The sequence below is a fragment of the Crotalus tigris genome, unplaced genomic scaffold, assembly GCF_016545835.1.
Source record: "Crotalus tigris isolate CLP2741 ecotype Arizona unplaced genomic scaffold, ASM1654583v1 scf7180000018486.1709376, whole genome shotgun sequence".
Taxonomy (NCBI): Eukaryota; Metazoa; Chordata; class Lepidosauria; order Squamata; family Viperidae; genus Crotalus; species Crotalus tigris.
The window spans coordinates 1123782-1142219 of NW_024097034.1; the positions used below are offsets into that span (position 1 = coordinate 1123782).

Consider the following 18438-nt stretch of genomic DNA (forward strand, 5'->3'; position numbering starts at 1 on the left):
CCTAGCACTGTGTTGGCTTTTTTGGCAGCTGCAGCACACTGCTGGCTCATATTTAAATGATTGTCTACTAGGGCTCAGAGATCCCTCTCACAGTTAGTACTATTGAGCAAGGTACCTCCTATACTATACCTGTGCATTTGGTTTTTCTTGCCTAATTGCAGTGCTTTTTTTCTAAAAAAAAAAAAAAAAAGGTGCCAGAACTCACATACGTCATACAACCCGCCTTGTCTACCCTACAAGGTTCCATCAAAAAAGGTGCCGGAACTCCATTCTGGGTGTTCTATGAGAAAAAAAAAGCCCTGCCTAAATGTAGAACCTTAGTTTTTTCACCACTGAATTTCATTTTGTTAGATAGCGCCCAGTGTTCAAGTCTGCCCAGGTTCTCCTGTATCTTAAACCTGTCTTTTGGAGTGTTGGCAGATTGAAATTCCTGTTTCGATTATCTTAATGCAGGCTATGTGGGGCTGCCTGTGAAAAGTTTTTGAGAGACTTCAATTGGTCAAGAATGATATAGCCAAACTATTAACTGCCAAATGATATAGCCAAACTATTAGTTATGAGAAAAGGTATAGCTTTACAGGGTATTAGGCCCCAACTTTTTGGGCACCAGGGACTGGTTCCATGGAGAGAGGTTTTTCTGTGGACCGGGAGTGGGTGTGGTTTCGTAGGCTGCCTGCATCTCATGGATAGGGCTTTGCTTGTTTCTGCGGACCAGTCTCTGGAATGCTGCAGATCGGGGCCAGTCCACGGACCAGGGGTTGGGGACCCAATCTAGGGTATTGGCTGTTCCTTCTAGCTTAGTATCATCTGCAAATCTGATAAGTTCCCCTTCTATTCCCACTTCTTAGTTCCCTCCATGTAAATATAGTACCGTTAAGGACTACTCATTGAGTACAGTTTGTCTGCCAGTTACAAATCCATCTGATGGTGATGTTATCTATCCCACTTTTTTCTAACTTACCATGAAGTAAATTGTGATCTACTTTGTCAAATGCCTTGCTGAAGTCTAAGTATACTATGTCCACAGCATTTTGCTGGTCTACTAATTTAGTCACTTTGTCGAAGAATGAAATAAGATTGGTTTGGCATGATCTGTTTTTAACAAACCCGTGCTGACGTTATCACTTTATTTGTTTCCAGATGTTCGCAGATCTGTTTTTTGATTATCTTTTCCAGTATCTTCCTGGGTACTGATGTTAGGCTGATTGGTCTGTAGTTTCCTGGGTCTGTTCCCCCCCCCCCCCCGTTTTTTTTGAAGATGGGACCTACATCAACTCTTTTCCAGTCCTCTGGTAGTTCCCTGGTGCTCCAGAATTTTTAAAACATATGGTACAGTGGTTTTGAGATGACATTTACAAGTTCCTTCAGAACTCTGGGGTGCAATCTGTCAGGTCCCAGTGATTTATACTCAATAAATGAAGGCCAACACTAGCTAAAGAAGTGGCATCTGTGATTTTACACTGTTATGTGTATAATGATAATAATAATATACCATTTTGCATTCTACTCTATTGAACATAGGGCACTGAACACCTGTCACTAGGTCCAGATGGGATGTGGCAGATGTGTACTGAAGAAGCTAGTGGTAGTGGTAACAGTGGCAGTAATATATATCTTGTCTCATGCGACAAGTAAATTCACAGTTAAATATTAGAATGTCAAAAAAGAGAGAGAGAGAATTGGAACCATACATGATTTATTTTAAAAGTCTGAAATACTAATTATTAGAATAATAATTCCTTATTTCTACAGGTTTTTTTTACAATATCCTTATTCCAACTAAGCTTTATTATGTTCTTACTTAAAAAAATAAAACAAAACAACTTTGTGCAATTATGCAGCTTCACCTGTTTCCAGACAACAATTGTCAATAAAATCTGAAGTCTATAGTACAATACAGTATGAAGGATGCTGCAGCATTCAAGCTACTTGGAAATACTGTCATCAATATGAGTAGGCTGTCATATTAAAATAAAACAAAACAGGAATTTTAACATTGCAGGCATAATGACTTATCCTTCCACATTCATTTGGTGAGAATTTAAGTCATTATTTTCAGTGCCATAGTTTGAATGATTTTTTCTTAATTAAAAAAAATCTATGAAAAGAACCTTTAAAATTTCAAATCTGACACTTCATTTCTAACAATCTACCTGATATGCACAATATATAAATATATTTATGTACATAAATAAAAGTTGAACTATACAATCGAAACAAACATAAGTGGTACAAAAATATCGGCTTTCATGAGCATGCACTACACCAAGCTTCAAATCAAATTAAAGAAGCATCTCTGAGTTGTGGTTTCTTAAAAATAAATTTCAATTCACATAGATTTTGAAGCAGATTTATCAAGAAAGTCATTCCCTAGTAAAGGTACAAAATCTATTAATAAACATTAAGTTCATGTACAGTGCTTTTAGGTGATAAGAGCTTTCAAGTATTTTTCTCTTTTCTTCATTACTTCACTATTCAGCTTGATTATTATTTCACTGAATAAATAAGATCATAGCTCTACAACTGCTTGGCTATGAATAGTTTGAAAACTCACAGGCAGTCTACTAAAACTGGAGCCCAACGTGAAGTGAAAATGCTAAGGAAGATGGCTTTCCACTGTAATATGCCTTCAGTTCTGTATGCTGGTGTTCACAGGTCCCTGTTCCTACAACCCATTCAAATCTTTCACATAACATCCTTTTGTGGTATTTAAGGCTAGAAGGAAAACACCAGAGATCACATTCAGACTTAGTAAAGTCTACATGCAGAATATATTTCAGGGTAAAATTACTTGGTGTAGGCTTAGTATGTAGCAAGTGTAAAACTCAAGCAACTTTCTGCCACACATAAAACCCTTTGTCCAAACTCCCCTCTCCAGGCTGTACACAGGATAGAGGTGATAGATCAGAGTAGGACATTAGACCGGGGAGAGATATTTCAGAATGGCTGTTTGTTTGCCTTATTCATACTGAGACAAACCCTAAATGTTTTCAGAATTTAGAATGACTGAGACAGCGCATAACAGATTGAATAAACTTGGTTCTCACTTTTCAGTTCTGTAGTGATAAATGCACTGCCACATAGCTCAGTGACCGCCATCTGGAAGATTATTCCTATTTTCCAAGTGCTGCTGTGGCTACCATATTTCCTTATGGGAAAAGCATGAAGATTTACTAACTCAGTGCTTTCCAAAGATTTGTTGCCATGCATAAAATTGGCACACGAAAGACTGGTCTTTGTTAAAAATGAAATTACTTTGTTGATTCTTGGGTGGGAAAGAAAAGCCTGAACAGGATAGTCTTATCTTGTATACTGTGTATACATCATAAAGCCTGAGGTTCTCAACTGCACGCTAAGCATTCCCAATATGTAGAACCAGCAACAAAAATACCTCCTTTTGGCCCACAAATTGGAAAAGATCCCAAAGCATTATGAATATATGAATAGTAGAGCATAGCATTCCTGCTTCTATAATTACATTAACAGTATTAGTTCTAACTGCAAGAATGTTAAGTGCACTGTTGTTGATACTGGAATGGAAGCCCTTGGTTAATTGTTTATAAAGCCATCACAGTTAAGTGTAGCTTGAGGAGTCACAAAAGGCTCATCCACTTTCTGGTCTTCCTTCATGGATGCTACCTGGTCTGAAATTGAAGAGAAGGACAGTTGGTCATGTTCTGTAATGTGCACTTGGTCTTCTTCCTTGTTTTTCTTCACATAGAATATTTTCCTAAATTTTTTTAGTTCATGAAGCTCACAGAAAGTCTCTAGAACAACCAGCATTGCAATGAGGCCCAGCAACAGGTAACCTAGGAAAGAATTATCACAGTTGATGAATTATGAATTGATTGAATGTATGTCATACCATTCTGAAGTGGTGCAAATCTCCACAGTGAAAAAGTATTAATTGCTAATCCAGAAACTCTCAGTGTCTATGCCATGCAATCCTTCTGCATGTCCCCATGAAATCTGCCACATTCTGAAAGACTTAAATCAAAACACTAGGACTCTTAAGCAGAATTGCACACCATCTTATGTATTAACATAATTATCAAACATATAAAAAAGGTGTGAATAGTGCTCATCTATAGTGTGATTTGACTAACCATGTAATTTTGTAAAAGCTGCATATATATATATATATGACCAATCAAAAATGCTTATTAAAAGCCAGCAAAAATCTCTCTCTCTCTCTCTCTCTCTCTCTCTCTCTCTCTTTCTCTCTCTCTCTTCTGCAAGTAGATTAACATGGAGTTCTAGAGTATTAGTTATACATTCAGAGTATAATACAAGAGTTATACAGTCAACAATAATACTCTCGCTAATTAAACATAAATTTGGAACTAAATTGATCTATGTCTGAAAATATCATTCTAATCATTGCAATCAACAAAGGTCTGGGTTTCACGGTCATATTATCTACACACTTTCAATGTAAATACCCCAGTGGTGGGATTCAGCCAGTTCGCACCACTTTGGCAGAACCGGTAGCTAATTTTTTTTGTTGCCCAGGTTCAGAATGGACTTCCAGAAGCAGCATCCACATAGAGAACCGATTGTTCACATATTTGAATCCCACCACTGAAATACCCCATTATCCTATGTATACAACATCTGCTGAAAACTAAGAGATAAAAGCTATATAATCACATGTAATAAAATATTTTAAAATGTGATCAGAGGATTACATTACCAAGAGTGATAGGAAATCAGAAGTATTTGGAGTGATCTACTCTGCTCTGTGCTAGACTCTATTAATCTTGTAAATATTAAGAATATTAGCACATTTAAGAAAATGTACTTCAAGATAAGGAATAAAAACCAAAGAGCTGAATATCCAGTTGCTTTTTGTCAAGTTAAGAATCAGAATTTGACAGAATTCTTTGGAGGAACTCTGATGACACATCTAACTTTGAGGTGATTGCAGCTTGTGTCCTCCTGTCCTAGAAAATAAGATTCTGATATACTGTACATATTTTTTTAAAATATAGTGGCTCCATTTAATTGTTAATTTTTGGTTCCTATAAACAGACAATTGATAGCTATTCTATGAATCATTTATAAGAACTTGATTGCATTTAGTAATATCTGACTGATTAACTTTGCTTGTCAGAATGAGAATATATAGGTAGTCCTCAACTTACGATCACAATTCAGACCAAAATTTCCATTACTAAGCAAGACAGTTGTTAAATGAGCTTTACTACATTTTGCAACCTTTCTTGCCACAGTTGTTAAGTGAATCGTTGCAGTTGTTAAGTTAGTAACACGGTTGTTAAGTGACTCTGGCTTCCCCATTGACTTGTCTTGTTAGATCCCAAAAGATGATCACATGGTCTGGGACACTACAACTGTCATAAATACATGCCAGTTGCCAAGCATCTGAATTTTGATCATGTGACCGACCATGGGGATGCTGCATAGGTCTTAAGTGTGAAAAACAATCTTAAGTCATTTTTTTTTAGTGCTTTGAACAGTCACTTAAATAAATTGTTACAAGTCAAGGACTACCTGTACATCTTCTGTAGCAACGAGTCAAAAAATGTAAATTACACATAAAACAAAAAGTAAAACTTCAATAAGAATTTCAAAACCCTATTGACTTTTTTTTTGTATCTGCAGTTATATAATATAAAAGGCTATTAGGGAGAAATATGCCTTTTTCTTATTAGTGTGCTAGTTTGCTACTCACATGTAATTCCTATTTTATACAGCTCTCTGAATTTTTGGTCATAACCTTCTCCTGGAACATAATCGCCAAGGCCGATGGTGCTGAGAGAAATGAAGCAAAAATAAAAAGATTCCAGAAAGTTCCAATCATCTTCCAGGACAGAAAATATTATTGCTGGGATAAAGAAAAAGCATGAGACGGTCATAAAGCCCAAAATCACTGCATGAATAATGGCCACAATTTGCTTCGAAAAGCCCCAGTGGATGTGGAAATATAATACAGGCCGCCTGGTGACATAGACAATGACACGCTGGACCACGGCTGTCAGGAAGAGCAGGGTGAAGGGGATCCCAATAACCGAATAGATGATGCAAAAGGCTTTTCCTCCATCTGACAAAGGCACAGTGTGGCCATAACCTGTAACACAAGCAGAAGGACAGCAGTGAGATTTAGAGCAGTGGTTCTCAACCTTTTTAATGCCGCAACCCCCAACCGGTCGTACGTCAAGGACTACTCAACCGGTTGTAAGTCAAAAGCTACTCAACTGGTGCAGCACCGTTTGCAGAATGGGACTTTTGGTGGACTCAGCAGGGCAGAAACAGCCTGGACAATTCCTATTGGCTTTTGAAAGCCAATAGAATTAGACTCTATTCAAGGGAGTCTATTCTATTGGCTTTCAAAAGCCAATAGAATAAAAGGGAGTAGCACAGCTAAGGAAAAGGGGAAAAAAATGGTGGACTGCGTTGTTTGGCGACCCCCGTGAAATGGTCGTTCGACCCCAAATGGGGTCCCGACCCACAGGTTGAGAACCACTGATTTAGAGGATTATGCATGAAGGAAAGCTATTAAGTTTGAATGCACTGTCAGAGAGCGGACTTAAGATGGTCGAGGAGCTACCTCAATCTGTGGTTGAAATGCAGAGGTTTACTTTTTAATCGTTGGCTGTACTTCATTAAAGATCATTCATGTCTACCACAGAACAAAAAGCAAAGAGAAAGAAAAGCTGCATTTTGAAATTTGGAAAGCCACCTTGTAATTGTTCATTAAACTCCTAACCACAGTGTTTTGGTGGGAAAAAAGTGAGAGCGAACTTATCTGGAGTTTCTAAGCAAACCTTCATTCTACAAGAAATGGGAGAGCACTCCATTTAAAACTGAAGAATATTTGTCTCATCTATGCAGGGGGGGGGAATGGAGAAAGCACTTGCAAATAGTATCACTCTTTTTCTTTTAATTTTATTAACGTTTTAAAGGAAACACTAAAACTAACACAAACTAATACATAATTTAAAATAAAGAAAGGGAGAAAGGAAAAAAGAAAAGAGAAAAATGTAGAGAGAAAAGAATAGGAACAGAAAGAAGCTGCCAATTTCCTTTGCAGGAAATACAGTGTGGATATTTGCTTGGTTACTCACAGTGGTGGAATTCAGCCAGTTCGCACCACTTTGGCAGAACCGGTAGCTAATTTTTTGTTGCCCAGGCCCAGAACGGACTTCCGGAAGTGGCATCCACACAGAGAACCGGTTGTTCACATATCCAAATCCTACCACTGGTTACTCATTGCTTACTCAGTGATTACAACACAAAAAGCTCACTTTTTTTCTATTATCTATTTTTTTTTCTAATCATCTAAATCACAAGCCATAAGTGTTTTTTTCTGTTTCATGAAAAAAGTCTGTAAAAGGTTTCCAGACAGTCATAAATGTAGATATTGTTTTTTTCTTTAAGTAAAGAAGTTAATTTAACCAGCTCTGCAAGTTCCATCATCTTAACCAGCCATTCCTCTCTTTCCATTTTTGACAATTTAGCAATCTTCCTGCACATGTCAAAAATAAAAATAAAAGTTTGTGTCATTTTTTTCTAGTTAACTGTCCATCAGTTCCCAAAGAAAAGCCTCTTGTATTAATTGTACTTTAGTCTTCAAAATGTCCTGAATCGATGTATTTGTATCCAATCTTTACAGCTCTTTAACATATCCACTAAACATGATAGAATGTCCCTTTATATCATTCACATTTCCAACACAGATTCAAAGTATCTTTATATAAGTAGACTCATAATGGGGAGCCTGCCCATTATGGTCACATGTTATAATGGTGGTTAAGCAAGATCACCTTGCTTAATGACCCCATCTCATGCTTTTCTCTGATGTGGTTATTAAATGACCATGTGGGTCATTAAGCAGAACATGGGGTGCCTCAGGGGTGAGGAGGCCTAGTACAGGACCAGGCCCTCTGCCCCAGGCCTTCCACACCCCCTGAGACACCCCATGTTCTGCTTCTCACCATCGGGTTCCCCACAGTCCTTGGGACTATTTTCCCAAACCAACAGGGTCCCTGTTTTCTCCCTTCCCTCTGACATGCTAATGTACCAGAGAGAGATTAATAGCTTCTTTTATCCAAATTATAAATCAACAAATTATGACAGGGGAATATTGGCCCACCTCCTAAAATGCCGTTCCAGACTTACATTTCTTGTTCTGCTTATGATATATAGTTTATAAACTATCATGCAGTATCAATTTCTGAGTTGGGTGGTCATATAAATCTTTGAAATAAAATTGTTCAAATACAATCAATTCAGAATTAACTGTATGCATTCCAACCACAATATATTAATTTGTTTCTGAGTATCCAAATGCTGAATAACAAAACTGAAAACTGATGTAAGTTCTTTGCAAGATCTTTGCAAGTCAAGTCTGTAACATTACAGATCGATTAGACAGAAACAACCAAAAAGTTTCTGCCCAGTAAAATCTAATAAATAACACAGAAGAAGTAGTCAGGTTTGAAGGCTACTTTAAGATCTCTTGGTAGAAAACTCACAGGTCACTTGTTTAAACTGCTGTGCAATGAACTATCAATAAATATTATCAAGGTGAGGCAACTATTTGCAAACTAGGGCTGTCTCCTAGCACAAGGGTTGAAACAACAAAAAGAATTAATAGAAATTTACATGATGGATAAAATGTTCCAGTTTGGGCTAGGTGTATAGAACTTTCCATCAGTTAAAAGTGTTGAGTATTTCTTTTCAGCAGTTGCCTGCTATGTCATGACTTTTTTAAAAAAAAAATTTAAAGCCTGTAGGTAGTTCTTGAAAATGCTGTTGGATTTCTGGCATTAGGCCCCAATTCTAGTTATGCTTCTAGCAGGCTACAAAACATGCATGACTATGTTAATAGCAAGCTAATTAAAGTAGTATTTATTTTGCCAAGAATAGAATATTCGGAGACATGGAGCGTTCAAGGTTTCTTTGAAGCGAGAAAATCAGTTTAATGGCATGCTTTTTCATCTTCGGCTGTGGCGTTTACAAACGTGCATCAGTCTTTAATGCTCAACCTCATTAATCCAGACTGCTGAAAACCATGGTTATTCCTAAAACATTGTGACAATTGTCAACTGTAAAACTAGTGCCAAAATAGAAAAAATGTGAGATAGACAGCATTACCATCAGCTGCATTCACAGCTGGCTGACCAACCACATTCAATGTGTAGTCCTCAATGGAACTAGATCTACAGGGAGGGGAGCATGCCATGGGGTACTTCCAAGGTTCTGTCTTAGGCCCAATGTTCTTCAACATCTTCATAAATGATTTAGATGAGGGAATAGAAGGGGAACTCATCAAATTTGCAGATGACAACAAGCTGGGGGGGAATAGCTAACACTTGGAAGATAGGCTCAAGATCCAGAAAGATCTTGACAGATTCAAACACTGGACCCTATCCAACAAAACACAATTCAGTGATGAGAAAAGTAAGGTTTTTTGCTCCCTGACTGGCTAGTAGCACAAGAAATGCCTGCTGCGTGATGCACCTGGGCAGAATCGTGACTCAGCCTAGGAGGAACCAATGTCAGGAGCAATTAATCCAGCCCAGGCTTCTAACAGTAGTATATGGCACTTGTCAGTAGCACATGAGTAGTAGAATTTTCACTACAGCTTGACAGTAAAATACATTGATAACCACTGATATATTTAATAAATCAAATGTCTAACAAGTCAGAAAGAAGTTCTGTAATCTGGGAAAGTTATTTCTTCCTGTACAATGAGCAGCAGAAATCCTGCTGGAAATAAAATGAGTCCAATGTGTAGAAAAATAAGGGGAATAAAACAAAAAAAATGGGTTACATATTTTCTCCTGTAGCCAGGGGTGCTTTGATTTACTGTATGAAAAAAATAATGTCAAAGCTGTAGTGCCTTAAGACAAAATAGAGGAAGGTGCGACAAAACAGGAGGGCCTCAATTTGTTCAAAAATCAGTGGGGACTTTTGCAGGAGCCACTACTCTGAGTGCAGAGGCTGTCAAAGGATAACCTCAGTGCCTGAGTTCTTCTGTGAAAAAAGATAGTTCCTTGACTTACAATTGTAATAGAGCCTGGAATTACAGCTTAAGTCAAGACATCATGTGACTGGACCTGTTTTTCCAACATTTTTTGCAGTGGTCTTAAGAGAATACTGTGGTCATGAAATGAATCCATAATGAGAAGGGGGGGGGGTGTTTGCCAGAAACTGGAAATAAACACCAGTAAAGCTATCTGGCAGTTATTTAATATTTATAATATTAATGATAATGCAATTCACAGGATTAATCCATCTCCTTATTTATTTGGCTGTCCAACTCAAACAATATGGCTCTGGAAAGTGTACAAGAAAAGGAGCCAATCCCCACTTCCCACCCCTATACAACAAAAAAAAAATGCTCATGTGGCCTCAATTTGTAACTCTTTAAATCAACCACAACTTTTCCCAGGATCCTGTGACTGTCCTCTGCAGCTTCAGTGTGATTCTGGGAGTTATAGTATGTGCATGCTTGTGCATGAATCAAAGGATTTTTTTCCCTTCAGATCCAAAGCACTGCATAGCCATAGTTATTGCAGAAACTTCCATTTTGGCCCTCTGATCAGCAGGTTTATGAATGAATCTGCACTTGATATTGATATTACAGATCCTTCACTCTTTGAATTTTAAATACAGCTCCTATTATGTTGATTACCTGAGTTATTAAGACTCTAATTACATAGTTTTCTTAATCCATCCAGCAGCCAACATAATTTTCTTGTTGGCAATGATGTTATCAGTGAGGAATCTCTTACTCTACATTTTTAATTTATATTATAATATTAATATATATGGTATTACAATATTGCCATTCAGTTTCAGAACTATGGCGAAAGAATAAATACAGATTTTTAAAATGGCTTACATATTGGTTAATAATCAACAACTCTCACTCACAATATCTGGATTCAGGTCTTCTGAATTTCATTTTTTTACAGAAGAACATTTACTTGAATCTAGCTAATCCTTCTGCAAAATGGCCCTTTTAATTTCTAAGGCTGGCTAGATGCATTAAGGTTGTAATACTCAGAACACTTAGTTGGGAGCCAGACCATTGACTTATTTCTGAGGAAACATTCACAACTCATGTTTTGCATGAGTTCCAAGATATGTCAGCATCATGTTATTTTTTATCTTATTTTATTTTACTGTAACTTTATGTTACAGTTACATCAGTGTGTACTTTGTTGAGTAACATTCTTACACAGAAAGAAATATTATGCTCATATTTAGGAATTCATATGACTCAGACTTCCTGGACAAAGGTAATACAAACAGGAAAAATATTCTTCGAATTATGTGTCATACAAAAAACTTGAGGCAGATGGCAGATATCAAATCGCCATACAGTGATAAACTGAATAGAAGTAGATGAAAAAAACTCAGTAAGCTTAATTATTAAATTTCTGCAGCTTCGTTATATATGAGCATGAGAAAAGCTGCTTTAAGTTCATCTATACTTACAGTTGCTAGGACTTTCAAAGAATAGCTTTAATTCATGTTTATAACACGTTTAAGTCAATAACCAGCAGGAGGCTGGTTTAAGTTAACTGACGTGTAATCTTCACGCATGGTGTTATAAACGTGAATTAAAGTTTCCGTATTTGACTTTATCCTACAGCAGATGGCAGGGATGGCAACAACGGCTAATCTCAACAAAGATTAGGCTCAAATCTAATTAGCATTTTTATGAGAGGCCACCAGGAAATCGCAGTAACTTAGACATGTTGTATTGTTCCAAAAGATTTTTATCATCTTGAGTTATGTGCCTCCTCAACTAGAGATGCCCAACCTTTAAAACATACTACAAGTTGACTCAATTAAATACATGCTTGGAGTGGGGTTAACAACAACTGCAATTCATGTGATGTTTGTCTCACTGCCATTACATTTCACAAAAAGCTGTAAAGTCTGGGCACCACACCCAGAGACAAACTGGAACAATTTCGAAAAAAGGATGTGAGGATAACCAGGAGACTACAAGCTATATGCTATTTAAAAAGCCTGGAAGAACTGAAAATGTTCAGTATGAGACAAAACACTGATGGTGAATATGTTAGCATTTTTCAAATATTTGAAATGATATGGAGCACCATTTCCCACATTAGTATAGCCCATGAATTAAACATCAGCACAGAAATTAAAGCCCATGCTCTGTAATTTTATAGCACTAGACACCGATTGAGGGATTCAGTTACAGGAAGATGAATTCTTATAACTTCTTATAAATTAAGAACACATTTCTAATGAACAGAGCTTTTTGACAATATAAGAAATTACTGAGATAGGTGATGGGGTTTCCTTCATTGGGAAATTGAGGTCAGGCAGCCATGCCCTGGGATTCCTGAACTAAGAAATTGACTCAAAAGCCTTTTTCCAGTTTTGGAGTTCCACGAGGTCAATAAGCTAAACACACTTAATCAGTCAAGTTATCTTTTATCATTCAAATGAAACTTTAAAGACAACAATAATTAGCCTCTCTCAAAAATAAATGTAAGTTGCCTGCATGTGAAATATTTACTATGTTATGTGAAAAGACTTTCTAAACACACTGGCCCTGAATATTTCATAAAGTTGTAAAATGCACATGCAAACAAACGAAAGAAGACCCTGCGAATTCTTTTGACTACAGTGAAAGAATTGGGTATGTCTTTTTCTTAAACATTTCTAAATTCTTATATTATTTAGCAGTAATTGCCAAGAGTTGTTTGACAGCAGAGGCTGTAAGCATAATAAAAAAAATAATGAAAACACATTTGCAAGTACAATTGAATATTACAGAATATCAGCCCATGAAGTGAATGAACTAAACTAAACCAACTAGCCAGAATCCATAAAAACAGTATTAAGCTGTAAATGCATAAGCATAAAATGCTTTAATTTGGCAATAAATGAATGTAATGTTGATCAAGTTCTGTCGGGCATTCTGGAGCTGAAAATGCTCTGTTCTGTATGTCTTTCTTATCAAATATCTTCTGATGTTTCACCTAATTCATGGCTATACTAATATGGGAAGAGGTGCTTCTTCTTATATTTGAGTCTCAAACTAATAAGTGATTTAAACCTAACAGCAGTTCCCTAAATTGGGTTGAGAGATGTGCACAGCTTTGAAGGGACACTTTATGGGAATGAAACAGAGACAAAACTGGGATACAAAACCTTCCCTCCCCCTGGTGAGCAGCAGAAAGGAATATGGTCTCAGCAACAGAGATGGCTTCTGTACCATGTAGAATGCACAAGCACAGGGGTAAGCAACCTTGGCTCTTTTATGACTCGTGGACTTCAACTCCCAGAATTCCTGAGCCAGCCATGCTAAGAGGAAAAGGAGAGGTTTCCAAGCTGAGCCATGCTGGTTCAGGAATTCTGGGAGTTGAAGTCCACGAGTCATAAAAGAGCCAAGGTTGCCTACCCCTGCCCTATACCATTACACAAACTGGCTGTTATATTAAATAGACATTATTTAAAAGAACATAAAGCTGTGAAACTACCAATCAATGACAGTCGGAAAACTATATGCAAAACAGCCTCACAGGTAGGCAAAATGGAACAAAACTATCATCCTTCACTTGTTTACTTCAAGAAAAACCACTGAATTCCTTGTTTACTTAGTTTGTTCGAATCTAACCCTGTTGTATATGTTACATGTTAATTCCACCTGGAAATCATCATAGCTTGGCGATTCTTATCCTTAAAGCTGAAATCCATTCTGTTTCATGCCCCATTAAAATGCCCTGTCATGAAAAGCCCCTACTGAAAAACTGCTTCAGCAGAAGGCTGTTGCCATGGCATAAGGGTTGTCTTTCCAATAGCAATGGACAGGGTTGTATAGATCAGGATGATTCCATCACAAGATGGGTACCAATACAGGCAGATAACATTCCTTGCAGACTTCCCTGTGATGGGTCTTTTAATGTTGAGGCACTCTGAAGGGCAGAAGCAAAGACTGGAGTGGGATGCATGAGAAAAGTTCGCTCATATCACTTAAGATTTAGAGGCTTTCTATACAAATAATTTATAGTTCTATCCAGCCGCAAATCTCTGATGCTGGTGGACTATATATTGTAGCATCACAATGATGTGAAACCATCAAAAACTGATGTGGAAATGTTCTTTGATTAATCTAAATCATTTTAGACTACAAGAAGCCTATGCTCTTGATTCACAATTTTCTGTCATTGTCATCCTCACACAGCAATGGCAAATCCAGGTGGTTCAATGCCCTTTTGGGGGGACTTTGAGTTAGTGTTGACAGTCTCAACATTAACTCAACACTTGGCCAAATCCCTGTAGTTATCTTGACAAGATTTCGGAAGCAGTGTCCCATTGCCTGTTTCTTGGGCTGTGTGTCTAACCCAAGGTCACCCAGTGGGTTTTGTGCCCAAGGCAGGTCTTGAACTTATGGTTTCCCAGTTTCTAGCCTGATGCTTCAACCATCTCACCAATGACTATTAGCTATGATTGTCATAGTTAAAATTCAAAAATGACTGGGAAGAAGGCATATGAGATCTTCCAGGATATACATTGTTTATATCTATTTTCATGCTTGAAGAAAAGATGTGGCTGCTTTAATAGCTGTAGTTGTTTATGGAGAGTTTCCATCTCATTCTTTTTTGGAGCACACGCAATCTGTCCATCAAAAATATCGCCTTCCAAAAGGACACATAATACCATGGCAATTTTCAGAATTAAAAGTTAGCAGTTTGGGTCTTATATATATATAGTAATGGTTAATACAAATGTTTCATTATCATCCATGTCATCCAAACTGATCAGAATATGGCACATGATACTGAATACACATTGACAGTTCCTCATACCACCTGTATGCAATTTTAACTGCTGAATCAGCAAGACCTCTAAACAATTTAAGGGCAATATATCCTATCCACAAAAGGATCTTTATTTAGAACTAAGGAAAAAATGCATTAAAGGATTGATACTTAACTCGATGGTTTAGGACAATGTACATTTGGGTACACAATACATTAGCTGCAGAGACACAAGCTAAATGATGAATTAGTTATGGGTGTACTTTCCCTTCCTAAGTCTTATGCGATGAGCAATCGTTTTTCCATTATATCAGGAAATACAATACCATCTTGTCCTCACCAGGTCATCTTATTCAAAAAGGAAAGAGAAACACAGTAACAAAGTTGCATCCTCTCAACCTTCTCTTTAGCAGTGGGATGTACTTCCTGCATTTGAGAAATCATGAACAACATCTTCATTTTCAAGTTCTACTGGTTTAAAAGGGCATTTTTAGCTAGAGATACCCCAATGGCTTCTTTGTTGTTACATGTAATGTTTGCCACATTTCTCTAAGCAAACCATAATGAGTGATAAATCTGATGGCTATTGAACTGGTCAATGATAACAATATTAATGATGGATGGCTGCATTCCATAAGGTCATGTTTACCAGACAGGCTATACAGGTATGATTCATTATCAAAGCAACAAAATGACATTCTCACTAATCAGCATTTCATTTTTTAAAAAATAACTATTGCAGGACGTGTACAGAGTAATAATTTACAATGCTGACCGTGCAAGATTTTCATGAATGCAACAAAGATATCATATACATTAAGCCATGGCTTGTTGTAATCTCAGACTATTAAACAAGGCAGAATGGCCTAGCTTGAGAAAAACTATTATGGCCAGAAGTCACAAACTTGGTTGACACATAATACATTTTTCAGCAGAAGCAGAGACATCCAGGTTTTAATATATTTTCAGCCAGGCACTTTTTCCCAGCCTAACCTACTTCACAAGAATGTTGATGTGGAAAAAAGCAGGAAGGCTGTGTGCCTGCTTGAACTCCTGTATGAAAAGTGGGATATAACTCTAATAAATACATAAATGTGTATCTAATACACACACACACACACACACACACACACACACACACACACACACACACACGTATATATGTATTTGGAATCGAACAACAAACTAAAGCAATCAAAGCTGAGCAATTTACATGATTTATTGCCATACGTGACTTCAGTCTAAAAGTGAAAGCATATTCATTTAGAACTAAGTTCTCACTGGGAATATTTAAGACTGTTTATGATTCTACAAGCCCAGTTAAGCAAATACCCACTGTAATAGCATTGGTGAAAAGGCATGTTCTCAAACTGTGCACCTGCATACATTTACTGTTTTAAAAACTAGATGGCCCATTTTGACAAGGCATAGTACTTAGACTAAAGCCAACTGAAATGTAATGTATGAACCCAGCTAGGATTCTTTCTTTTTGGGCTGGCTTCTTTTTTATATTGCAAGCAGGAACCTGTCCCAGCGTTTTATTAACTGGGGGGAAAAGGATGGGAGCTCGGGATGACATGATGATGGGAAAAAGAAAGAAAACTTTGCAGTTTGATTACCACTTCACAAAAGATAGGAGTACCTTGTCTCCAAGTCCTCTGTTCTATAGTGCCCTGTTCCCAAAGTGTTAGCTGTGTGCAGAAACCAAATAAGGAGCAGAGGACTGGAGGCAAAAATGGAAGTGCCTGAGGGGGACAGAAGGCCAAGAGGGAAAGGGGTCCTTGGTGCTCTCTGAGCTTGGTTGTTTTCTTTCAAACATTTCATTACCCAAACTAGGTAACATCATCAGTGCTAACCATGTCACCTAGTTTGGGTAATGAAATGTCTGCAAGAAAACAACCAAACTCAGAGAGCACCAAAGACCCCTCATTTCAACCCTGAGCTACAAATATTCTCTTTTATAAGAGGGAAAGACCCTGACTATGATCACAGACCTCGCTTAACCAAGTCAAGTAAAGATTTCGCATTTGCACCCCACCACACCTGCAATTCTTGGCTAACGAAGCATCAACCCTAGTTATGGTTTCTTTGTGGGACATTTTGTTAACACAGCCCCGTTGTGCTGTTTTATGGTTCAATGCGTCGAACGACTCCAGACGGGCGTTATTTCAGTAACCGTGTTAAGAGCTTTGTGTGAAGGCGGACGCTTTCTTTGCAAACCAAACAGCCGCAAGGCAGTCCTACAAGAAACGCTCCTCGGCCTTCTAAATTTTCCCAAAGGAGTCAGCTCTTTCTCGGTTGGAAACGGGTTGCGTGGAGGGGAGAAGCCGCCACTTTCTCCCGCCGTAGCGGACTCGACTCTTTTCCTGCGGCTTGCCAGGCCCGTGGCTGGCCTAGGAAGGAAGGAAGGAAGCAGGTTCCCAATGCAAACGCCAGGCCCGGGCTAAGGCCCGCGCCGCCGCCAGTTGCTTACCTGTGGTGGAGAGCACGGTGCTGGCGAAGAAAAGCGCCGAGGTGAAGTCCCAGTTCCAACTGCCCGAAGCGTTGCTCAGCACCGAGACGCCGTAGTTGCTGGCTTGCAGGACGCGCGCCAAGAAGCTCTCGAGCTGCTGCTCCGAGAGGCACTGGTGCTCCTCCACGAAGCGCTGCTTCAGTTTGCGCAGCTCCTGGCGCAGGAGGTCTTCGTAGGGCAGCTCCACCGACGAGAAGACCACGGCGCCGAAGAGCAGGTAGAGCAGGTAGCCCAGCACTAGCAAGCCGAAGTACCAAGCGGAGCGGTGCCTCTCCACCAGCCGCACGCACGAGCTGCCCGCCAGCGACTGCAGCATCTTCCCCCGCCAGCGCCGCGCACTCCTTCCGAGCGCCAGCCCGCCACCTCTGCTGCGTTGTCCGGAGCCCGCGGAAGACCCGTGTGTCCCTGAGTGACCCGGGCGGCTCAGCTCGGGAGTCTGGAGCCTCGAGGCGCGCCGGAGCAGCAGGAAGGGGGGGGGGGAAAGCAACCCACGGAGGATGGCCCCGCAGGCTGTGGCGGCTTGCTGACCCCCCGCGCTCTCCGCCCCGAAGCAGAGGTCCCTCTCTCCGCCGTTTCGGACCAGGCTCTTTTCCTGGTTCCTTCTTTCGGTGACTTTCAGTATTCAAAGCCCCGATGATGTGGCGCTCACGTGGCCAGCTCAGGTAACCGGCAACGGGACGCGCGTCACCAGAAGCTGCTGAACTGGTTCCAGCCGGGAGCTTGCTAACCAAATGAGGAAAAAGGGGGGGGGGAGCGCGCGGAGGCCCGGGCGGGAGAAAAAAAATAATAAAACCACGAATGATTTCCTGGATCGGGCAAAAGAGGAGAGGTTCTCCCATTCATCGGTCTGCCTCGGGGGTTATTCCGTGGCTTTTAAATTCGGAATCTCGAGGCTGTGTATCAGTTTCAGATTCTGATGCTGTTCAAGCTCGTGCGGCATTGAGGCGGGCGGTTGGGGAGCATCTCAGCCGTCCCTGGCCAAGAGCCAGCCAACCAGATGGTCAGCATCCCTTACTGTCCCACTGCATACTTACACAACAGAAAGGGATCCGGTGGGAACTTCTGTAGAAGGTTTTCAGTGAATGAAAACTGCACATTTGCTTCCATAAGTGAGAGAAGTGCTTTTCAACCTCAGCAACTTTAAGCGGTGTG

At 39.3% G+C, this 18438-nt stretch overlaps 1 protein-coding gene across 1 annotated transcript; it reads right to left on the reverse strand.

The window, feature by feature from the left end:
* Nucleotides 1-1679: 1679 nt before the first annotated feature.
* Nucleotides 1680-17958, reverse strand: KCNK1 (potassium two pore domain channel subfamily K member 1). The gene is made up of 3 exons (XM_039353026.1): nt 17248-17958; nt 5693-6088; nt 1680-3809 (listed from the first exon to the last, which is right to left on the reverse strand). The coding sequence occupies exons 1-3, from the start codon at nt 17600-17602 to the stop codon at nt 3550-3552; spliced, it is 1011 nt and encodes a 336-aa protein (XP_039208960.1). The 5' UTR covers nt 17603-17958; the 3' UTR covers nt 1680-3549.
* Between the last annotated feature and the right edge of the window lie 480 nt (nt 17959-18438).